This window comes from Panthera onca, chromosome D1 (assembly GCF_046562875.1).
Source record: "Panthera onca isolate mPanOnc1 chromosome D1, mPanOnc1 haplotype 2, whole genome shotgun sequence".
Classification (NCBI taxonomy): Eukaryota; Metazoa; Chordata; class Mammalia; order Carnivora; family Felidae; genus Panthera; species Panthera onca.
In genome coordinates, this window is record NC_138348.1 from 61,503,527 (window position 1) to 61,529,052 (window position 25,526).

At 37.3% G+C, this 25,526-nt stretch overlaps 1 protein-coding gene across 6 annotated transcripts in view; it reads right to left on the bottom strand.

Moving 5' to 3' along the window:
- The window catches only part of NARS2 (asparaginyl-tRNA synthetase 2, mitochondrial), a 129,906-nt gene that overhangs the window by 14,861 nt on the left and 89,519 nt on the right, over window positions 1-25,526 (bottom strand). For 3 of the 6 annotated variants that reach the window (XM_060605514.3, XM_060605513.2, XM_078433052.1), the window contains exons 8-11: window positions 24,339-24,437; window positions 24,193-24,230; window positions 14,333-14,399; window positions 12,869-13,006 (exon numbers count right to left, since the gene is read on the bottom strand). In XM_060605514.3, coding sequence (XP_060461497.1) covers window positions 12,869-13,006; window positions 14,333-14,399; window positions 24,193-24,230; window positions 24,339-24,437 — 342 coding nt within the window. Of the gene's footprint in view, window positions 1-6,060; window positions 6,164-12,868; window positions 13,007-14,332; window positions 14,400-24,192; window positions 24,231-24,338; window positions 24,438-25,526 lie in introns of all 6 variants that reach the window. The other 3 variants (XM_078433053.1, XM_078433054.1, XM_081790337.1) reach the window with 3 other exon arrangements.

Sequence of the window (25,526 nt, forward strand, 5' to 3'; positions counted from 1 at the left end):
CTTACCAGAATATTATTTATGTTATCTGTTGACATGGTTTCAAAATCAAATTTTTAATATAATCTTTAGAATAAATGATACAGAAATTGCGGACAATTACCTCTCCTTTCTTGCACCATGTATACAATGTATTTAAATGTGTTTTCTTCACAAATGTGGTATATTAATTATAAAAAATGTCACAAAAAAATGTGGCAAGTATTAAAAATTATGAGATATTAAAAATCACCTATCACCATGCAGAATAAATTGCATTTTTTGTTTTTAGATGTTGTATTCTTTATTTTGAAAATCAGGCTAGGGAAAGTCCCACTTTGCCAGGGAGGGGTAGATCAAGCCCTGTGTAGGGCTCTGTGTTGACAATGCGGAGCCTGCTTGGGATTCTGTCTCTCCCTCTCTCTGCCCTTCCCCTATTCTCTCTCAAAATGAATAAAATAAACTTAAAAAAAAAAAAGAAGTTATCAGTTTTTATTTAACTGCTTTTTTGTTGTTGAATATTTTGGTGTGTGTTGTTTGTTTTCTCTTTAATAATTTGACAATGAAGATTTTTCTTTAATTTGTAGTATTTTGGTAGGACTTGTAAAATATGTTCTGATTATTATTTTTAGTGTCTATTTCTTGAGAGAGAGAGAGAGAAAGAGACAGAGTGTGAGCAGAGGAGGGGCAGAGAGAGAGGGAGACACAGAATCTGAAGCAGGCTCCAGGCTCCAAGCTGTCAGCACAGAGCCCCACGTGGGGCTTAAACTCACGAACTGCGAGATCATGACCTGAGCTGAAGTCAGACGCTTAACTGACTGAGCCACCCAGGCGCCCCCGATTATTATTTTTTTAACGTTTGTTTATTTATTTTGAGAGAGATCAAGCAGGGAAGGGAAAGATAGAGAGGCAGGGAGAGACAGAATCCCAAGCAGGCTCTATGCTGTTGGCGCAGAGCCCAGCGTGGGGCTTGATCTCATGAACCATGAGATCGTGACCGGAGCAGAAATCAAGAGGTGGGCGCTTAACTGATGGAGCCATCCAGGGGCCCCAAAAATGTTCCAATGATTAACCAAAGAAGTAAAAACTGAAACAATGAGATAGCATTTTAGAGTTATCAAAATGTGAAGGCAAAAAACCAACATAAACAGCATGGATTAGAAGATACATGAGCCACTACTCTCCCACGACTGACAAAACCTTTCTGGTCAGCAACTTGGGAGAAGATAATCAAAAGCCTTAAACATCCATATGCTGTGACCTGGTAATGGCAGTTCTAGGAACTAGTCCTAACAAAATAATCAGAGATGCAAAAAAAACCAAACAACAAAAAGCAAAAAACGATAAACAGGAAAAAAAGAAAAAAAACAGAAAAGATTACTGCATAGAGTATTTGTTGTGATATTACTTAAAATAACAAAATTTTGTTCAAGCATATGTCAATAGGAGATGACAGTTAGATAAATCTTAGACACAGAAAGAAAAAAAGATTGGCATCTAAAATAATGAGATGTTAATTATGCTGCCACTGTGATTTCTTCTTTTCTCTGTCTGGTATTTTATTTTCTACAATGAGTTTGTATTACACTTTTGTGTTAAGAAAATAACAGAAAACTTTTAATAGGGGAAAATGGTAGCTTCATATTTTAATTTGTATTTCTTTATTTACTAGTAATACTTAATTTTTGAGAATGTTTATTTGCTATCCATATTATTTTGTGATCTGGTAATTCTTTTTTGTGGGGCAGGTAAGCGTTATTAACACCAAGAATCTAAAGGCACAAAACTAAAAAAGCATGCAACAAATGAAAGATTAGGAACTCATAAAACACATTTTATTTATTTATTTAATTAAAAAAATTTTTTTTAAATTTTTTATTTATTTTTGTGAGAGAGAGAGAGAGAGAGAGACAGACAGACAGACAGAGTGCAAGCAGGGGAGGGGCAGAGAGAGGAAGACACAGAATCTGAAGCAGGCTCCAGGCTCTGAGCTGTTAGCACAGAGCCCAACGCGGGGCTCAAACCCACAAACCAAGAAATCATGACCTGAGCCGAAGTCAGATACTTAACCAAATGAGCCACCCAGGTGCCCCACATAAAGCATATTTTAATCTTCAATTATTATTATTATTATTTTTAAAGTAAACTCTACACTCAACTGGGGCTTGAACTCACAACCCCAAGGTCAAGAGTCACATGCTCTAACAACTTAGCCAGCCAGGCGCCCCTCACATTGTGATCTTTAAATGCCATATTATAGTATAAACTCTTTTCTTAAATTCTACCTCATTGTATTATTAAGCCATCACCCTGTTCTGATTTCAGAACTTTATTTTTTCTTCTAAGTAGGCTTCACACCCAGCATGGAGCCCATGACTCTGAGATCAAGACCTGAGCTGAGATCAAGAATTGGATGCTTAACTGACTGACCAACCCATGTGCCCCTGATTTCAGAACTTTTGACTGAGATATCCTTTATAAATAATTGAGATTAATAAAGAATGTAATAATTCAAGAATGTGCTCCAAATACTGTATGTCTCATCCTCATTATTATCGTTAAAGGAGAAAAACATCAGGTATAATTTTCTTCACTTGGCTGAATTAGAATGAGAAAGAACAGAAATTCACTAATGGCTTCTACTTTTACTAAATTTCTTACCACTCAATAAGCTGGTGGGAAGACAAACAGATTTTGTCACACTACCACTGCTTATTGACCACATTTTAGTAATTCTTCTGTGAACTTGGGGGGAGTACAATGACCAAGCAGGTAATTCAGAATGTGGATTTGGTGACTCAGACGCGATGACAGGTAATGAAACACAGTTTTGGACAGGTGGACAAGACAGCCTTAGAGTAAATTGTCATGGGCTATATAGTTAATAGAGTTGGACTCCAATCAGAACCCTGCAGTTGCCCTTCCTATTCGCAGAGAAAGGGGAAGTTTCAAGGGAGTTTTTACGGCCACTGAAGGACTGGCATCTTTATTTCTTAGTATCTTGCCTTTGGACATGGCTAAAATATCCTATAAGTTGAGACATGTGTTCAAAAATTTAACTTTATTTTTTAGGTTTATTTATTTGAGAGAAAGAGAAAGAGCAGGGGAGGGGCAGAGAGAGTAAGAGCAAGGGAGGGGCAGTGATAGAGGGCTAGAGAGAGGGAATCTCAAGCAGGCTCTGTGCTGTCAGCATGGAGCCCGACATGAGGCTTGAACCCACAAACCATGAGATCATGACCTGGGCCGAAACTGAGTCGGATGCTTAACCAACTAGGCCATCCAGGTGCCTCCCCCAAATCTGTTAACTTTAGTACATTGTTTTAAATTTAGACTTATAAGCAATCAAGATTAGAAAAGAATAGACAACCAAGTGGTTCTCTGGTCTTTGCTTTAAAATATTTAAAGACTGAAAACCACTACCCTTGAAATATAGCATTCCATCTTTGGGTAGTTCTGACTACTAACAAGGGACAGGTATATCTAAAACCTATCATTTCCAAGGATTTTATTTTTTAAGTTTATTTATTTATTTTGAGAGCATGAGTGTGTGCATGTGTGCACGTGAGTGGGGGAGGGGCAGAGAGGGAAAGAGAGAATCCCAAGCAGGCTCTGTGCTGGCAGCATGGAGTCCAATGTGTGGGCCGATCTCCCGATGAGATCATGACCTGAGCCAAAACCAAAACTCAGAAGCTCAACTAATTGAACCACCCAGGTATCTCTGCAAGGTTTTGAAGTTGAGGCAATTCCAAGCCACAAAGGTAAGCAGTAACTTCTTCTGGTACTTTTGGTATAGGCAAAGCTTTAAAAGCCAGAGCTATAAAGGTCCACTGCCTCAAAAAAAAAAAAAAAAAAAAAAAGATGCCGGAGAATCAGCTATCATGGAAGAACAAGAAATAATAGTCCAGCTGGGGCTGGTGGCCAATGATGAGGGAAGGAGTTGTTCTGCTTTCTCTATCCATTCATAAGAATCAAACAAGAAACTCATTTCCTGCTTGGTCTTACTGCTAATGCAACTAAAACAAGTAAAAAAAAAAAAACAAAAACTTTGTAAATCTTAGCACTTTCTGTGGGTCTCAATTATGTTAATTTTGAACCTTAGTTTTTTTCAATATTATTTTCAGAGGATATCTGGGTGGCTCAGTCAGTTGAGCGTCCGACTTCAACTCAGGTCATGATATCTCAGTTTGTGAGTTCCAGCACTACGTCGGGTTCTGTGCTGACGACAGCTCGGAGCCTGGAGCCTGGAGCCTGCTGCTGATTCTGTGTCTCCCTCTCTCTCTACCCCTCCCCCCACTCATGTTCTGTCTCTCTTTCTCTCAAGAATAAATAAACATTAAAAAATTTAAAAAATATATATTATTTTTAGAGGACCATGAAAGACGCATATTTATCTTTGATTAAAAACCTCCTTTAATATTTGAGTTCACTGGAGAAACCATACTGGTTTTAGACCTTTCTGTTTAATTTTTGCTTATCTAGAATATTTGCAACTGCACAGTAATAGTTGTAGAAGTGGTAGCTTCTGAATCTTTTGAACTACCTTCAAAATCTTATGCCATAGTACAATATCTACATTTCCCCCCCTGGATTTCTTTAAGCCTGTCTTCCTAATAAAGAAGGCATCCAACTGGTTAAGCCCAGTTATTTCCACATTAGCTATTATAAAATTAATGTGGTAGTTGCTGTATTAGTCAGGACAGGTTAGATTATGCTAATAACCTAGTAATAAACAATCCCAGAAGTGTACAACAGGGCTTCTCAGTCTCAGCATTAGTGATATTTTTGTCCAGATAATTTTGTTGTGAGGGTCTGTCCTGTGAGTTGTGGTATATTTACAGCATACCTGCCCTCTCTCTACCAGATGCCAGTTGCACTGCCCTAGTTCTGACAACCAGAAATGTTGCCAGACATTGCTAAATGTCTCCTGCATGGGAGTAGGGGGTTGGGGGTAGGGAGACGAAACAGAATAACACCTGACTGAGAACCAATGCTTTACAACAGTGAATTGGTTTTTTAAAACTTATGCTACATGTCCATCCTGGCTTGAAGCTGATTTAAAAAAAAAAAAAAAAAAAAAAAAAGTCCTCTTTATGAGGTATTGCTGACTGGGCAGATGGAAAAAAAGCACAGACAACTATGTATGAAAGCATTTGTTGAGGAGTAATGCATGTAGATCACGTTTGCTCACTATTCTTTGGCCAATACAAGTCACATAACTCATGCTGATGGAGCAGGGAAGTACAATCTCGGGAGAAGTGGCAACTACTTATGTACATTAGAAAAGTTTACCTTGTTTCCTCCCCTCTCCCTCACCTTCCACTTCCACTCTCCCAACCAAATCCTCATTGTTAGCTATAATTAAGGTCAGAATAGCAGTTCTCCTATTTTCTTCCACTCTACTCTGGGAGAGGAACGTATCAAGCAAAAGGAAAGAACTTACCAGAATAGGAAAGAACTTAACAAAATAGCCTATTTTAATTGAATAAAAATTTTAGAAGACCTCTGGATCAAGTCCCATATCACTCCTAATTTTGTGACATGAAGGGAATACATACATCATCTATGTCCATTCTTTGGATGGTCTGAAAATTCACACCTCCAGGTGGATGAATTTCACGTTATGTTTTCTTGACAAAGAGTAAAGCTGCTTCTCCTCTTAAGACAGATGTACCTTTTGAGTAAGGCATTCCTTCACAATGCCTTGTGGATGTTCCAAGACCAGAGGGTACCGTTTCTTTTTTATCAAGGACAGATTCATCTCTTTGTAAAGAAAGGTCCACAAAGGCCTTGTTTTCTCTTCTTCCTCCATATAACCTTCTTCCCTTCTCTTCTTCTATATGCTTAGTTTCCTTTTGACCCTGTCAGATTATTATACTTCCTGCTTTCCTTTTATCATGATATCCTCCCATCTCTCTAAGAGATTCTACACACTTTCTGAGAAGATATAATAGAGCAAAGTATTCCTCAACTATAAACAAAGACATTTACATTTGGTATACACACAGCTGCACTTTCTTCTGATATGATATAAAAAATACTGCATTCCCTAAAGATTACTAACACAACCCCTTCAAATTTCCATACCTTTTAGTTAGGGTTGAGGTTCCCGGAAGGATTCTTCTATCTTGTATCTCCCCCTGGTAACTACTGAGCTAATTACTATAGAAACTAGGGTCTTTCCAGGGATCTAGTGGAGGTAAAGGGAACATACAGATATAATATAAATCATGACATAAAGGTGCACAAATTGTAAAACATGGAGGGAATCACACAAATTCCTTAAGAACTAATGAGAAAAACTTGGCTGTGTGTTTGCCAAGTGAAGAGTGGTAGGGGGTTAGAGTGCAAACAGGCTGGAAACAAGCAAGTTGCCTAGAACATTAGCTGGTGATTACAATTTGCCCTTATGGGCTGGCATGTCTGTGGTTTATGGGAGACTGAGGCTCGCTTACAGAGCTAGGGCCAAGCAATCCTGCCCTTCATTAGGGAAAGTGAAAATTAGGCTACAAAGTAGAAAGTCCTCTTAATTCACCAATTTGACCAAATGTGAGCACTTCTGTTCCTATGCACCTTCGGCAGACTTGAAAGAAGTAGAAAGATTTTAGTTCTGCTGAACTTTCACTCTCCTACATGGTAAGTAACAATGAAGGCTACAAATAATTGTACTACATTCTTCGCTAACTTCCTTAGTCCAAAACAAAACTTATTCCACTTTGGACACATCTTCTAGGCCAGAATGCTGCTGGACACATCCTCCTCCACTGTACGTGAGTTTTTATTTGGTTTAAGTCCCACAGCTGCGGCGGCACACTGTCTAGAAATAGTTTGTGCTGGTGTTCAAGCTCCACAAGCCCTGGTCTCTATTTATGATAATCCCTTTGACTCTTACTCTTTGATTTCAATCAATATACTGAAAATAAAATGCAGACCTTGAATTAAAAAACAAACAGGCTAGACAGGAATAAGGCCTTTAATACATTACCTTTTCTATGCTAATTTCGGGGGGGGGGTAGTTTAATATCCCTTCCTCTGCTACCTTTCTTCCTACCTCAGTATTTTTAACTATTAATGAAAAACACAAATTGAACACCTCCCTATTCAGTTTCTCATAGGCTGCTACCAACAATGGAGGAACATTACGTATTATTATCAAGAGAAGAAGAATGTTCCACAAACCACAGGAAACCTGTTTGTGGTTTCAGCCTCTATGAACTTTTGTTCTCACTGCTGACAGACAGTATTGTGCCCTAAAAACAAAGAGGCACAGGTAGGAAAGAGAGCCTTCCAGATGAGATGGTGTAAAGATTCAAATGGGCTGCAGGTAGCAATGGCCAAAAATGGACTTTGCCTAGTAAATGGCTAGCTGGTCTGGGAGCATTTTAGACGGAATAAAATGCATACTTTCAACTTTGACATAAATGCCGTGGATAGTCATTAGTCCTAGACATGAGAAAAATTAGCCATTCCCTTCATTGATATTTTTGTTGGTTTGATGGAGGTTGGTTAATTAGCAACAGCCAGGGGAATTCATTAGATATCCTTTGGTTGACTATTATTCCTTCCAAGTCAACTTCACAGTATGTACTTTACTGAATGCCCACTAATGCTTAAGTTTTTATGATTTGCTAAGTAATACTGATACAATTTAAAAAATTAGAACATTACCTGGTGATCTTGGTATCTCACCAGGGACTGCTGGGCAGTTACCTTCTCCTGATCACAATGGCTGGAATGAAAAGATCCTCTTCTCTGCAAAGCCATTTCCCTAACTGAATACTTGGCACTGGTCTTTGGAGGACTTACTTAGGGACCCAGACCCAGGGAAATATAGCACTTTGCCTGTTTGATTCATTTTATTTAGGCCCATGATCTGTGTCCTTCAAATTAGCAAATATATTTACTAATTTACAAGTTATTCTTATATATCCAAGTGGGGAAAAACTTATGCTACTTGAAAACAGATAATCTTAAAGCTGTTTAGTACAGTGGAGTCATCTAATCCAATTCTCTGATTTTACAGAGGGAGAAAGTGAGGTTCAGAGACTGGACAGACTTGACTGAGGTCATATAGCTAACTAGTAAGATAGCTGGATTTCAAGCCCGGCACTATTAACTCCTTAGTCCAGTGTACTTTTCATTATAATAATAGTGCCTATCTTCATTTTTCGTTTTTTGGAGGGGGTGGGGAAGGGGTGAAAAGAAAGAAAAAGGAACAACAGCCGGAAAAATACACAATTGTACTATTTATGACCTCTGGTCAAATGTTACAGATGCAGGTTAAATGTTTCTCTACCCTTCTTTTTTGATTCCCCAGGGACGGCACCTATGAAACATGTCTGTCTGAATTTTTTACATTGCATTGTACCCATTGCAGAAACTCTTGCAACCCTGCCCACAACCTGTTATTATAGCCCAACTAAAAGAAACACAGAACTTAGTTATTTGGCCCAAAGCCTGTTCATTCACCATTGAAAAAAATAAAGTCGGGATGAAAGCAGGTACCCTACACAAGTGGGTTGAAATCTAGGATGTTAATAAATCAATGTTATAATCTATGTCTAATATATATATATAGTTTAACTACATTATGCTTTAATAATTTAGCTCTGAGAAGCTATATATTACAGTACTGTCTAAATTATATGAGGACACTAAAATACCATTATAATACTTTCAGTTTTCACACTGTGAGACCACATTATTAGAGAGACTTGTCATAAGGGAAGAAATGTTTGCGACTGCAGTCTATCAGAGAATGGCTTTTTAAAGAAACTTGTGTGAGAGCATGTTTGATGTTGCAAAACACATTATTTTAACATTACTGTGCTTTATCATAATAAAGATTGTATCAAAATTTAGAAGGAAAGGGAGCTTTGCACTTACTGACTACCTGCCACCCCAAACACTGTGCTAGATATTTTTCTTAGATTATCTAATTTAATCTTCACAAGGCTGGAATAAGATTATCGTCTTATTTTTTATGGATGGGGAAACTAAGATTCAAAGAAATTAGGTGGTTTATTTAAGATCACATGGCCTATAACACACAGACCTGGGACTTGAACCTAAGAGTGATTCTAAAGCCAATGGACTTTCTTTTATACAATATGTCACCATCACTCTAGAGGTTTAGAGAAAAGCTGTTCTTTGGCTTCCCAGAAGTTTCCTCAGCAAATGAAGTCACTCACTCACTACTTCTCCACTGTGTGTCTACAACTGTGTTGGGGTCAATTCATCCATCTGTCCAATACCCAATCTATCACCAAATAGGTATCAAGTGCCTGTGACGCTCCAGGCATTATGCTAGGTCCTACGGATACAACGAAGAGTGAAAAGGAGGTCCATGAGTCCTGTGGCATAGAGAAGAGTCGTTAATTAAACAGTCATAAAAACAAATGTAAAATTACAACTGTGTTAAGGATTATGATGAATTAAGAGTTAGTAGCTCTGGGGCGCCTGGGTGGCTCAGTCGGTTGAGTGTCCGACTTCGGCTCAGGTCATAATCTCATGGTTTGTGAGTTTGAGCCCCGCATCCAGCTCTGTGCAGACAGCTCGGAGCCTGGAGCCTGCTTCAGATTCTGTGTCTCCTTCTCTCTCTGCCCCTCCCTTGCTTGTGTGCTTGCTCTCTCTCTCTCTCTCAAAAATAAATGTAAAAAAAAATTAAAAAGAAAAAAGAAGAGTTAGTAGCTCTGGGTCTGAAATTTAATCTGGTACCATTGTAGTGTCTAACAGTGGTCTCTGACTCAGTCTGGAGGGTCATGGAAGGTTTCTCTGGGGAAATGATGACTGAATAGAGATTTGGAGAAATAGCAAAATTACTTAGGTAAAGAAAATTGTTCTAGATTGAGGGAACACTGTGCAAAGATACCATGATGAGAGAAAGCAGTACATGTCTGAAGACATGGAAGGGTGATGTGAATGTAGCAGAAATAGCAAAGGGGAGCAGCATAGTACATCAGGCAAGAGAGACAGGAGCAGCCAGATGATACTGGGGCCTAGGGGCCAAAGAAAGGATTCTGACTTTGGTACAAAAAGCAACGGGAGGCCACTGAATGGTTTTAAGAGGGGAGATAACATGACCAGATTCACATTTTCTAAAAGCCTACACTGAAGTGGGGAGAAATGACTCAGAGGAGGAAAAAGCGGACACAGGAGGACCAGTCAGGAAGCTTCTGAAATAAACCAGGCAAGAGATGATGGTACCTTAATCTAAAAAGGTAAAAGTGGAAATGAGGAGAAGCGGATGGATTTGAGATTTATTTAAAAGTATAAAAATGACAACTTCATAACAGCTTGAATATGGGAAGTGAGGAAGATTTCAAAGACGAGGCTGGTACATGGCTTGCTTAGATGGCAGGGAACATTGAAAGAAAGTCAAATTTGGTGGGAGGAGGGGAGAAGGGTAGAAATCGTGGGTAAGTTTTAGATTTGCTGAGATGCCTCTGAGATATATAAATGGCAGTAAGAGCTCAGAGCAGAAGTATGGATTAGAGACAGGACTGTCTGAGTTGTCTGAAAATAAATATTAAGCTGTGAGTACAGATGAAATCACCCGAGGAGAAAAAAGATCTATGATGGAGCCCTGAGGAATCCCATCATCCACTGGATCGATGGAAGAGGACAAACCTATAGAAGAGACTGAGAAAGAATAAACCACTGAGAACAGAGGAAAACTGGGAGAATGCAATGTCACAGGAGCCAAGGGAGGAGAAAAATTTCAAAATAAGAAAGCCATTAGTGCTGAGTAATGCCGAGAGGTAAAGTAAAAATTAAGACTTTTAAAGTCTGTGGATTTAATAACATGACAGTTATTACTGACCCTAGAAAGAGCTGCTTCAGTGGTACGACAGGTGTGGAAGTCACAGTAGAGGGAATGAAGAATGAGTAGTAGAAGCCACGGTGGCTATAAGAAACTTATTCCCATCCTGAGAAGAGTTTCATTTGAGAAAGGAAAACCAATACAGAGAGTACAAAAAATAGACACAATGTTACCAGTTTTACTAATTCTTTACATGCTACAGAAATTCAGAAGAGGAAGGCTCAAGGTGACTGGGTAACCCAGGATAGTCTATAAAGTGGCAAAGTTATTAATTAAAAAACTTTGAATTGATTTTTAAATCATTGAAGTATAGTTGACATACAATGTATAAGTTTCAGGTGGACAACAGTGACTCAACAATGAAATGCATTACTCAATGCCCACCACAACAAGTGTAGTCACCAGCTGTCACCATGCCACATTATTATTATAATAGAGAGGAGTATTTAAGAAGTGCACAACTGAATGTCTGAGAAGTGCTGAATGTCAGGAAGTGACATGCAAACACTACATGGCGTGTGTATGGGGGTGGGGGGAGTGGCGAGGTGGAAGCAGGATGGGATAGAGTGATAAAAAAGCCAACACATATGGACGCAGTTCTGTTTTGTGACGTAGGCTCAATACTGAATTTTTTAGGACTGGGTAATCTATGTCCTAGTCTCTCCTATTTTTTGCTGCTGATCTGTGGGCCAATTCCTCTCGCATAATCAATTATACCAGAAGGTTGGTAGGGAGAAGAGAAAATAAGAATCATAAATCAACTGTGTGCTCACTGGTTTTGGATAACGTTGTGTGAAAAGGTGGGATGCGTAAAATCAATGTAATTTTATATTTATGGCTTTGAGGTAGTATGACAGAGTAGGAAAGAACACAGACTTCAGAGCCAGAGGGAGTCAGATCTGATCACCAACTCTGTCATTCGCTGCCTATGCAGGCATGGGAAGTGCAATTGATGTCCCTGAACCCCAGCTTCTCATCTGTAAAATGGGAGAAATAAGTTTCTTGGCAAGTTAGAGATGAGATGTAGTGTCGCCTGATAGGAATCTATTAATCGATGGCTAATGCTATTTTACTAATACTATAATATATAGAGAAAGCAGGCAATACATTCAAATAGAGAACCTTGTATTCCTAAGATGAAGGCATTTTATTTACTGGTGGGCCCTGATCTAATTTTTCTATTGGTATTTATCTAGAGACAAGTGAAAAGCCCCAGATAGCAAAGTTTAGGTCTTAGACCTTTTGTGAGGTAAACATAATTTATTTGTCTCACAGACTTTTACCATTAATGATATTCAGTATTTAACTATTCAGTAAGTATTTAAAGATTAAAATATATTCTTATTTTATATTACGGCTAATTTTGTTAGAGTGGGATAAAGACACAAAAAAAAAAAAAAAAAAAAAAAAGAAAAAAAGGAAAAAGTAAACCAGAAGAATAAAAAAGCAATGAAAGTTAAGGGTGAAAAAAGGACAGAGCACAGGAGAGGCAAAAGCAGAGAAAGAGACAGAGAAAAGACAGAGAAGAGACAGTCAGAAGAGGAGTGACAGGAGAATCTGCCCGGCCCCCTCGGATCCCTCCAGATTCAGCCTCACCATTTCTGTATGACAGCCAAACCAAAGCACTCTGAGCCTCCTGCTCTGCCAAGGAAGCTCTTCCTCCGCCTCATCATACCACTGCTTTCCTTTCTTACCCGCATCCCTCCGCCCCTCAGTCTCCTTATCGCTATTTTACGTGACAGTAGACCTGCCACTGTTCAACACTGCTCTGGGCCACTTCCTCTCAATTACTTACAAAAACAAAAGAAAACAAAAAAACACATTTACATTTGCATCTGCTAAACTAAGAAGGACATAACGCGACAGAGAGGAGGAAATATGTTTATAGAACACTGAGATCTTCTGTAGGAACGCTTTTTTTTAGAGGTGCTTTGAGAAATGTTATTACTTTAAGACATGTCAAGTGATGGATATAATTTTGTAAAATATGCCAAGAGATAAATGAAATTAAATCAAGGGAAAAGCCCAGACTCTGAGATGACCAACCCTGATTTACTTAGTGATCTTTCTTACTGTGTGCTGAGGGCCATCTTCATTATCCCTCATGTAGAAAGGCTTGAGTGCTAATGGATAATTAATGACGAAGACTGGTATGTTGCCACAGTGCTTCACCAGGTACTTTTCATGTTCAGTATGTAGATCAACACCCCACTGTAGTGAGAAAAAAGAAGTTATCAAAGGAGAAGACAAAGCTGCAATACACAATGCAGTACCCGAAAATAACCTGTATCAGTTCCAAGGGCTTCCTCTGTGTATCAGTGATGTGTGGAGCTGTCTGCTGAGGTTACACAGATAAGTGAAACAGAGAGGTGTGTTATGAGAACATCCGAAGGCCTGGAGAGATGAAAACTGAAACCAGTAGATAAACACTATGCTTTCTGTCCCCCATCTTGGGGAGCGGCATTTAGCAGATGAATCGCATCTGCAAGAAAATAAAGTACACTTCCCACAGTGTGTAAAGACGGACTTCAAAATCATGGCTTTTATTAATATCGCCTACAGCTTCTTCTATGGTTACTGTTCCTAAGTCACAGGAAATTAAATGATGAAAGATAATATTCCTAATATTCAGTCTATCTCTGGCTAGATGGCTTCTCTCAGTGAATTTTTTTTTAATAAAAGAGTCAATTCATATATCAGATGTTCTGATGAATATTTAATAACACTGTTTATCTATTCATTCAACAAATACTAATGTGCCTATTAAATCCCGGGTACCATGCTAGCTAGATACTGAACATAGTGGTGAGAAAAACAGAATCCCCGACTTCATGAAGCTTCCAGGGTGGGAGACAAATATTAAATAAAAAATTATACAAATTAACTGATTATAAATATAACAAGCATAACCATTGTAACTCATAAGAGGATCTGATTGGACTGGGGATAGGAACAGTACATGGAATAGTTTGAAGATAGAGTCATTATAGAAATTCTTAACATTATGTTACTCCTACTGTCTGCCAATACCTTAATTATAGAGAAGAAGCTCTGACATAGGAACAAGGAGACTCGCCTCTAACATTATGTGCATGCCCACTGATAAGTCATGTGACCTCTCTGAATATGTTACCATTCTCTTAAAGGATTTTCACCTTCCTAAACTTGGGAAACTTCTTTATAACCCTTTAGTCACGACTATTACAAAGGATAGGATTCTTCTTCAAAATTATTATTTATTCTAACTCTTTCCACAAGGTTAAGCAAACATCAAAAAAAAAAGCCAATCTAAAGATGAGCAAATACTAAACACTGCTAATAAGAGAAATAAGATTATTTTAAAGGATTCTTCTCTTTTTTTTTTTTTTAAAGTAAGCTCTACTCCCAACATGGGGTTTGAACTCACGACCCTGAGATTAAGGGTTGAATGCTCTACCGACCGAGCCACACGTCCAGCATTGTTAATGACAGACGATAAAGACAAGAGCAGGGGAAGATACATATAAGTATTAATATAAATGTAAATAAAAATACTACCTCTGGGGTGAAGGTGAAGTTCTGAGATGCCTGCTTTAAGATCTCTACTGCTTCAGTATAAGAAATGCTGGAAAGGAACAGGATAAAAGCAGAGAAAAGTCAATGCAATGGTACGTTGTTGATTAGTCCATCTGAAAACCACAAAAGGCCTATTCCCATATAATCTTTGAGGTCACAAATGAGTACCAAGTGGTTACTGAGTAATCAAGAATGATTAAAAATAAATCATCACTGAGTAATCAGAAATTAAGGCTGATCTAATCGTACAAGAGTCTGATCAGTACGAAGAGAAACAGCCATTCAATAATCCTATTCCTGATCTACTTGTAGTGTACACAGAGGAACTAGTCACTTAAGCAAGTAAAGATTTTCTCTGAATTCATGCTATGCCAATGCCCTAAAAGGTATGAAATATTGAGGTTGAAAGAGCAAAAGTCTTTCCATAAAGTCATCATTCATTCATACAATATACATTTATTGAGCACCTACTATGTGCTAGGCATTATTCTAGGCACTGGAGAAATAGTAAATAAAAACAAAGCCTTTATGGAGCAGATATTCGTGTGTGTGTGTGTGTGTGTGTGTGTGTGTGTGGTGTGATGTGTATGTGTGTGGTGTGATGTGTGGTGTGTGATGGGGATGGTGGGTGGGAAGAAAGATAAACATAAAGAATATCATGTCAGGGTGCTATTGGAGCTGTGAAGAAAAATAAAGCAAGGTGAGAAGACAAAGGATGTTTGGGGATGCTATTTTATTTTATTAAACAATTTTTTTTTAATGTTATCTATTTTTGAGAGAGAGACACACACACACAGAGTGTGAGCAGGGAAGGGGCAGAGAGAGGGAGACACAGAATTGGAAGCAGGCTCCAGGCTCTGGGCTGTCAGCACAGGGCCCGACGCAGGGCTTGAACTCACGAACTGTGAGGTCATGACCTGACCCAAAGTTGGACGCTTAACTGACTGAGCCACCCAGGCACCTCTTGGGGGTGCTATTTTAAATAAGATGGCCAAGAGAAGTCTCACTGAGCTGGGGACCTGCATGACATAAGGAAATGAACCATACAAATATCTGAGGGGAAGTATTCCAGGCAAAAGGAACAGTAAGTACAAAGGCCTGAAGTGAAGGAACAGTTTGGCTCATTCAAGGAACAAAAAGGTCAGTGTGCCTGTAGCATAGTGAACAAGGGGAGGAATGTCAGGAAATTAGATAGGAGAGACAGTCAGAGGTCAGATCTTAGGGAGTCTTTCAGGCCATAGTCAGGGTTTGTAATACATGCTCAGGGTTGTAAGACTGATTAGGAAAAATACCATTAGTTATCTCAGTAAGAAACTCTCATGTCTAAAGCAAGTCAAGCCAAGCATTTGTTTTAATTTAACTTAATAGGTAATATATGAACATAGTAAAAAAAAAAAAAAATCACTATGTTTAAAAAAGCGTACATCTCCTGTCTCATAGCTACCTGGCTCCACCCCTGACGTACAAACACTGTTATTGGTTTCTTGTGTACCCTTCCACAGAGTTTTATACACCTATTAGCAAATATTAATATTCAATCTTGTTTAACAGATGACAGCCACAGTATATGTGCCATATAAACTTGTTTTCCTCAATCATATGCCATGCAGATCTTTCTTTTTTTTTTTTTTTTTTTTTTTTGTTATTTAAAGCATTTATTTTATTTTATTTTTTTTTTTTTGTTATTTTTATTTATTTATTTATTTATTTTTATTTTTTAATATATGAAATTTACTGTCAAATTGGTTTCCATACAACACCCAGTGCTCATCCCAAAAAGTGCCCTCCTCAATACCCATCACCCACCCTGCCCTCCCTCCCACCCTGCCCTCCCTCCCACCCCCCATCAACCCTCAGTTTGTTCATGCAGATCTTTCCATATCAGTATATAAAGAGTTTCTTCATTTTTTTTGAATTATTACATAATATTCCATTTTGTGGCTGTATCCTAATTAGTTTAACTACTAACCTACTGATGGACATTTCAGCTGTTTCTATCTTTTACTATTAGAAATCATGACTACATACATCAATTACAAATGATTCTACATTAATTCCATATTAATTTTGAATATGGAAAAAATAGAATTGTTGGATCAATGTGTATTTACATTTACAGTTTTTATGTATTTTGATACTGCCAAGGATTCTGATTCCCTTTTATAGTGTTCTACCAATTTATGCCTATTAGTAGTAAACAAAAATGTCAGTTTCCCTATGCCATTTGCAACAGTACTTTGGATCATTAAAAACAAAAATCTACAATAAAACATCAAAAAAACCTCAACCCAAACCCCAAAACAAACCAAACAAAACCCCAAGATCTACAAATTTTCTGAAGGACTTTGAGTTCAAAAAGTAACTTACTTAACACAAACTTATTCACTGAGGGAAAAATGAAGTTCATACCTTTAATAACTAATTGGAAAGAGTTATGTATATAGCACAAATGAAGCTTCCGAAGCTGTTTTGAGTGATTTTTCCAAGATGAAAAATTTATTCAAATTAAAATCTAGTATTACATAACAAGTTATTTCTAAGGTAACAATGTCGATGGTGTTGATGGTAGTAATAATTTTTAAATGAGTATTTTACAGAAGGGGAATAGAAGGTTAGAGGGGACAGTAAGTTGCCAAAAATCACTCACACAAATAAGTAGTAAACCTGATGTGCTGACTCCAGAGCCTAAGCTTTTAACTACTAAGATAATGCCTAGAACACTTGGGAGTTTAATTATGCTCAATCAAAACAAACACAATGGGCTCTGAGTTCTCCCTCTGACTCTACCACTTATTGGGTACTATGTAAATCACTTTACCTTAAGGAAAACATTTTATAAATTTCTGTAATGTTTTATACAACCAGTAAAAAAAAAAAATTAAATATTCCTACTTGTAAAATAAGGGTATTGGACTACATTCTCTACAATTCTTTCCTGCTTAGACATTCTATTGTTCTATTCCATCAATTGCTTGAGATGATCTACTCCTTATACTGACAAATATAAGAGCTAAGTGGGAAGCACCAGGATTTTGTGCCAGTGATATGTTACTGCTACATTATTTTAAGAAAATGACTCTCTGTGTAAGTATCTCTTGTTATTCTGGATCTTCTGCCCCACTCCCCCTACACCCTAAGTTGAAGCACAGCTTTTGAGTTCAAATTACAGTTCTGACATTGGATATCCTTAGTGGCCTTTATCAACTCTCTCTCTAGTAAATTTTTTTTTTGTATGTACAGAGAATAATAGTTCTTCTTCCCAGAAGCTATTTCTAAAGTACTTTGAAGAAGGAGGAACAGACACTGATATTGCATGATGCAGTATCAAACTACCTTCATATTTAAATTTTTTATTGTTGAAGAAAATTATTCTGAAGCTATTGGAGTAAAACTGCTAAGAGAAAATTATTCGCATTCTTTGACTCAAATTCACAGATAAATGAAGAGCAAAAGAAGGTAAGTACTCTATTTTTAAAAAAACCATGGGGCGCCTGGGTGGCTCAGTCGGTTAAGCATCCGACTTCAGCTCAGGTCACGATCTTGCGGTCTGTGAGTTCGAGCCCCGTGTCGGGCTCTGGGCTGATGGCTCAGAGCCTGGAGCCTGCTTCCGATTCTGTGTCTCCCTCTCTCTGTGCCCCTCCCCCGTTCATGCTCTGTCTCTCTCTGTCCCAAAAATAAATAAATGTTAAAAAAATAAAAATAAATAAAAAAAAAAACAAAAAAACCTTAATGCTATAAAGAAGAATAAAATAAATGAATTCTATTTCTGCTTGGTAAAGGCTAAATTCAATTACTACACAAGACCTTTAAATAATATATCTTCATAAAAAACAATCCTAACAAGTAGCCAAGAATACAATGAAATCTGTTTATGCATAAGAACACAAGTCACATGGTATCTTCTGTGTGTGCGTGTGTATGTATACTTTGGGGAGTGTCTCAATTATAATTCACCATGCTTAGGTCTACTCTCATGTCCTCTTATGGCTGTTAAAATCTTTGGTTTCAAAAGCTAGCAACACCCCCTCCATCTAGCATATACTCCACACCTTGAGAAAACTCTACGTCATGTCATTTATGTATACCCCTCTGGTGTTCAGTTCCCTCTTCATTTCTAGCTCCTGGAACTTCCTCTTACTTTCCAGTGAATTCAATAGTGTATTTAAATTTTTTTAAATAATTTTTAACAAGCATTTTTAGATGTTTTGTAGCAGGAGTTTTATTTAAGTTATCTAGCCTGGCACACTGTTTAAGCAGTATGGTCATTAGATCCTTTAAGCAGTATGATAGACAAGTTATTACTTTTTTTTCAAGTTTATTTATTTTGAGAAAGAGAGTGTAAGTGGGGGAGGAGCAGAGAGAGAAGGAGAAAGAGAATCTCAAGCAGGCCCCGCATGGTTAGCACGGAGCCTGAGGTGGGGCTCGAACCCGAGAACTGTGAGATCATGACCTGAGCTGAAAACCAAGAGTTGGATGCTCAAGTGACTGAGCCACCCAGGTGCACTGACAAGTTATTACTTTATAGAAGAGGAAACTGAGGTTCAAAATGATTAAAGGTTTACTATTAACCAAGTTCATAGTTGTAATTAAATAATCATTCATTCAAATAGTTAAGTATTCATCTTTTGCTCTAGATTTTAAATTCCATAAAAGGAACAATCCTTGCCTGTATTCACTACTGAATTGTTAATGACTAGCATAGTGCCTAACTCATAGCAGGTAGCCAATAAATATGTGTTGAAAAATACTAACCCACTGACTAATGGCTGATAACAAGTATAGCCAGAATTAGAATCCAGGTCCTCTAAGCCATAGCTCATTGCATTCACTGCCCAGAGTAAACAGTGATACATGTTAACAGGAAACCTCAGGGAGAGGACCTAGCCTAAAGAAGAATACTCTCGATCCCATGGTCGCTCAAATTTCATTTACTCATTCATTCCATTATTCAATAAATATTTACTGAGTTCCTGTTAGAGGTACTAAGCACGGGGGGGTGTTGTAACAGTAAACAAAATCAACAAGCTCCCTACCATATGGAGGTGAAAACACTAAACAAATCATCACAGGTATACATTTAAACCACAACCATGATTTGTGCCGTGGAATGGATGATGATGCCGGCAATGACTGATGGGACATAGCCCACGAGGTCATTTCCCAACCTCAGTATTTTACAGACCTGGACTCCAAAGCACAAGTTAAGTGATATGTGACGGTCATAAGGACAGCAAGGAGCTACAGCTACTCTAGCATTAATTCCAGTGTCCTTTTGAATAACATGAAGCATAGTGGTTGAAAGCATGAGCTTTGAAATCAGACGAGTGAGTTTGAATCCCCATTTCATGTTTTATTTGCCTAATCTGAGTTGATTCTTCATCTACAGAATGGCAGTAACAACTACTCACAGAGTTGTTGTGAAGATACAGTGAACTACTGGTGTATGCAAAGTGTATCACTACCTGGCACATAGCAAATAGTCAATAAAAGGTGGATATTTTTTTTCCCATCTTAGATCTTATTCACTAGATAAGATGTTCTCTCTGGTTTTCTCTCCCCAGCACAGATCCTTCGGATGCCCAAATTAATTCTTTCCTACCTGCTTTCTTACTAATTTTATCAATATGCAATGTTCAGAAGTCTTCTGTAAGCTCCAGATCTGTACACTGAAACTGCCTACCCAACATCTACCTGAAAAGAATCTCAGCCTTAACATGACACCTGATGATGATGATCCTGATACCTCCTCCCAACTTCCCCCAAGGGCGATACCACTTTCCAAATCTCAGTTAACGGCAACTCCATTTTTATAGCTGTATAAGACAAAAGGTTTGAAGTCACTCTTGACTTATCTTCTCTCTCCCGAATATTCTCAGCACATCCTGTTTGCTCTATCTTTAAAGTATATCCAGAATAGAAAAACTATCTCCACTGCTACCATCCTGGCCGGTGATGGTTATTTTATGTGCCAACTTGGCTGGGCAATGGTATTCAGATATTTGCTCAAACATTATTCAGGATGTTTCTGTGAAGGTGTTTTTGGGTGAGATTAACATTTAAATCAGTGGACTCTGAGTAAAGCAGAGTACTCTCCACAGTGTAGGCCACAACCAATTAGTTGAAGGCTTTAATAGGACAAAGACTGGTCTCTCCCAAGAAACAGGGAATTCTGCCAGCAGAATGCCTTTGGACTCCCAGCTGTAACTCCTCCCTGAGACTCTAGCCTGCTGAACTACTCCATCAAATTTTGAACTCCTCAAGGATCCACACTGTAGGAGATGATTCCTTAAAAATAAATATTTACATATACACATCATGTTGGTTTTGTTTCTCTGTATAAATCTAATACATGTTCTAAATCACCATGTACTCTCATCCAGATGACTCTAATAATCTTCTGGTTGGTTTTCTGCTCTCACTCTTGTGCTGGCTCTCACCCTGAAGTCTGTTCTCACCCAGTAGGCAGAGTGATCCTATTAAATCCAATTCAGATCTTATCAGTCCTGCACAGAACCTTTCAATGGTTTCCTTATCTTACTCAAGCAAAAACCCAAACTCTTCACAGTGGCCTAAAAAGCTATACATGATTTTCCACCTCCCACCACCTTTCCTTGTCTTCTATTATCCTTTTCCCTTATCCACTCCTCACTATTACCTGAACAAACCAGGTATGGCCCAACCTCAGGGCCTTTGTACTTGCTATTTCCTCTGCCTAGAATATTCTTTTTCCACATACCCATATAGCTAGCTCTCTTAGTTTCTTTAACTCTTTACTCAAAAATCATCTCAGTGAGATCTTTTCTGTCACACTAAGTAAAACTTCTACCTCTTCACTCTTTTTGTCTTATCTTCTCTCTCTTCTCTGGGTTTCTTCTCCCTCAGTATTATTCATTCTCACAGACTGTATGTTTTACTTATTTATCTTGTTTCTTGTTTCTTATTTCCTCCCCAGAAATGTAAGCTCAATGAAGGAAGGGAATTTTATCTGCTTTGTTTGCTGCTTTAAAACAGTTGTTTTAGATTTTAGAACAAGCCTGGCACATTGTGAGTATTCAATATACACTGTTTTTTCCTTTTTTCAAGTTTTCATTTAAATTCCAGTTAGTTAACATACTCCATATACACTTAAGTGAAAGAAAAAAAAAAAAAACCTCAAAAGCTTTCAGTTGTACTCCACTGCCTTTCGATTCTCTATCATAGGGCTCCTATTTCCTCTTTTTCTGATCTTACATCTGTTGTTTTGCTATTTATTCAGGCTCAACGACTCATCACTTTTAACTTGTAGCCTGAAGGTCTACACTGATATCTGAAATTCTCAGCTCAGTCAAGTATGCCAAGTTTTTCTTATTACCATTCTCCAGGACAGGCTGAATTCTTTATTCTCTTAGGACAAAAACTTCCTAAACCTAATGATAGCAAGTGAAGAATGATACCAAATTACATTCAGAAACAATTTTCTAGTCTTCTGAGTACCAAACTTAACTCCTATACACACTAAATACACCGAATACTAAGACTTATATCAATGATTTGTATTATTTATGAAGAGATTGCTTATTGTTCTTTTTCCATATCAAGTATGTGTTTGTTTTATAATAAACTGTAAAATGGAACAACCTATCTGATTAGTACGGTTAGTGGAATTAACAGTCTGATATCAAGTACTACTTGTATAGGATAGTGGAAATGAAGAAAAAATGTATGTGTTATACTTAAAACACAGATCTTTAGATTTTAAAAAGTCACCAAAAAACCAGATTTAGAATATATTATCAGATTAGAGCAATTGAAGGTAAATTAAAAAAAAGACTGAAACAGTAAAAGTGATAGGCAGACATTACATGTATGTATTTTATAAGTTGGTTTTTTAGATGACACAAATGGAAAGATATTCCATGCTCATGGATTGGAAAAAACAAATACTGTTAAAATGTCCATACTATCCAAAGTAATCTACAATTTAATGCAATCCCTATCAAAATACCAATAGTATTTTTTATATAACTAGAACAAACAATTCTAAAACTTGCATAGAACCACAAAAGACCCCAAATAGCCAAAGCAATCTTGAAAAAGATGAACAAAACCGGAGGTATCACAATCCTAGATTTCAAGAGGTACTACAAAGCTGCAGTAATCAAAATGTATAGTACTGGCACAAAAAGAGACACACAGATCAATGGAACAGCTAAAGAGCCCAGAAATAAACATACAATTGCATGGTCAAATAATCTTTGGCAAGGAGGCAAGAATATCCAATGGGCAAAAGGCAGTCTCTTCAACAAATGGTGGTGGGAAAAGTGGACATCTACATGCAAAAGAATAAAACTGGACCACATTCTTACACCATACACAAAAATAAACTCAAAATAGATTAAGAACCTAAATGTGAGACCTGAAACTATAAACTCCTAGAGGAGAGCACAGGCAGTAATTTCTCTGACCTCAACCACAGCAACACTTTTTTAGATATGTCTCCTGGGGCAAGGGAAACAAAGGCCAAAATAAACTACGGGGACTACACTAAAATAAAAAGCTTTAGCACAGCAAAGGAAACAATAGACAAAATTAAAGGATAACCTATTGAAGAGAAGAAGACATCTGCAAATGACATAGCCAATAAAGGGTTAGTATTAATAATATATAAAAAACTGATATAACTCAACACCCAAAAAACAAATAGTCCAATTAAAAAATGGGCAGAAGACACAGACATTTCTCCAAAGAAGATATAGACAGATGGCCAACAGATACATGAAAAGATGCTCAACATCACTTATCATCAGAGAAATGTAAATTAAAGCCACAATGAGGTATCACCTCACACCAGTCAGAAAGGCTAAAATCAACAAAACATGAAACAAGTGTTGGCAAAGATGTGGAGAAAAAGGAACCCTCGTGCACTATTGGTGGGAATGCAACTGGTGCAGCCACTGTGGAAAACAGTATGGAGGTTGCTCAAAAAATTAAAAATAGAACTACCATATGATCCAGCAATTCCACTACTGGGTATTTACCCAAAAAATTAAAAAACACTCATTTGAAAAAAATGTACGCGTGCTTATGTTTATTGCACCACTATTTACAACAGCCACATTATGGAAGCGTGTCCACTGATAGATGAATGGATAAAGAAGATGTGGTATCAATATGTACACGATGGAATATTACCCAGCCATAAAAAAGGAACAAAATCTTGCCATTCACAACAACATGGATGAATCTGGAGAGTATAATGCTAAGAGAATTAAGTCAGTCAGAGAAAGACAAATGCCATATGATTTCACTTATATGTAGGACTTAAGAAACAAAACAAACAAAGAAAAAAACAGACGAAGCAAAAAACCTCCCAGACTCTTAACTATAGAGAACAAACGGATGGCTACCAGAGGGGAGGTGGGGAGGTGATGGGGATTAAAAATACACTTATCATGATAAGCAATGAATAATGTATATAATTGTTGAATCACATTGTATCACCTGAACCTGATATAATACCTTATGTTAATTATACGGGAATTAAAATAAAAGCTTTTTAACTGAGCCAAATTTTGATTACTAAAGTCAGTATTAGTTTGAATTGCATTAATACAATTAATAATTACTCTGTTCATTTATCTTGCTATGATTTATTCATTTATTTATTCATGAAACATTATCACCTAGGAACCAGACATAAGAGCTATAAAAACACCTGGGCCTTCCTTGTGATAAGGAGATATATATATATATATATATATATATATATATATATATATATATATATATATATAAATTTAATGCAGTGCAATATATACTGTGATAAAGTGTAAACAAAGTTCAGAGAAAGTATAATTACTTACATTAAAAAGTTGTTTTTTAGCATATGTTCTAATCTGTCCTTGGTAAGAAAAGAGAAAAAAAATTATTAAATGCAATTATATTTATTATATGTAATTAATACACTTAAAGAGTAGATAGATTGGACTTTATCCACAAAACTAATTACCTTTTGACCAGGAGCTATGAATTTGTGACAGAGTTCAACATCTTCAGTACAGTTTGAAAGAACCATCATTGTTGCAGTCTTGAAGAGCCCCTCCATAACCTAAGAGAAATGACATAGAATTGCCTGACAAGTAGGCTACTTTATATGCAAACCTGTTTAGGGTGAGGACTGATCTCCAGGTTTTAGCGGCTATCAATCCATTAGGCTTCTTAATCCCTGAATGTACTATACCAAGTTAGTTCAGTTTTCCAGATTGCTTTGGGTAGGCAGTGCAACTTCTTCCCAGAGTGGGTAAAAAAAAAAAAAAAAAAGAAAGAAAACTGTATGACTCTTCTGTTCATAGTTTCAATACTTAGTATTGAAGCAGGATGTTAAACGAACAGCCAAAACTGACATCTCTCTAAACTGCAATATACTCACTGTAGAATCAGGACAATGACGGTACCTAGCTCACAGGATTGTTATGATAATTAAATGAGATAATCCATGTGTAAGACTTAGCTTTAGTACCTGGTTCAGAGAAGCATACAACAAACATTAGTTGTTGTGAACAGTAAGACACTTTCAGAAGTGCTTCATTCAGTCACTGGTAAATGAAAGTTGACTTTAAAATTAGAGGAGCAATGAGATACACCTATATAGATTTTATATATAGAGAGATAAATCTACGTAGATTTTTGCTTTGCTAAAGCATACAGTAAAAAGAACACAAATCATGATACAACACAAATCAGTATGTAAGAATTCATTCTACTAGGAGTATCCACAGACATCTCACAGAAGAAACTCTTGCTGGAAGAAAAAAAGTGGAATGGAAGATATTTCTAATCAAAACTAAAATTTTTGGTCTGAAGTCAGGGAGCTATTAGGCCCTCTAAATGTTGTATTCAGAAAGATACAGACATTCATTAAGTACAGGCTGCCTCAAAGTCAGGTATCTTCCCTTCCTCTCTTGCATTTCTGGTACACCCTATCATGGCACCCACAGGGTGGGGCACAAGCATCTACTGAATTAACTTAATATGACCAGATACAGGAACATACTTAATTACCAACGGACAACCAGATACATTTATTTTTTATATAGTGTGTGTGTGTGTGTGTGTGCGCATACACACACACACACACACACACACACACACATATATTTTTTTTTTGTAGAAGAGTAAGGAAAAACCTGATGAAAGA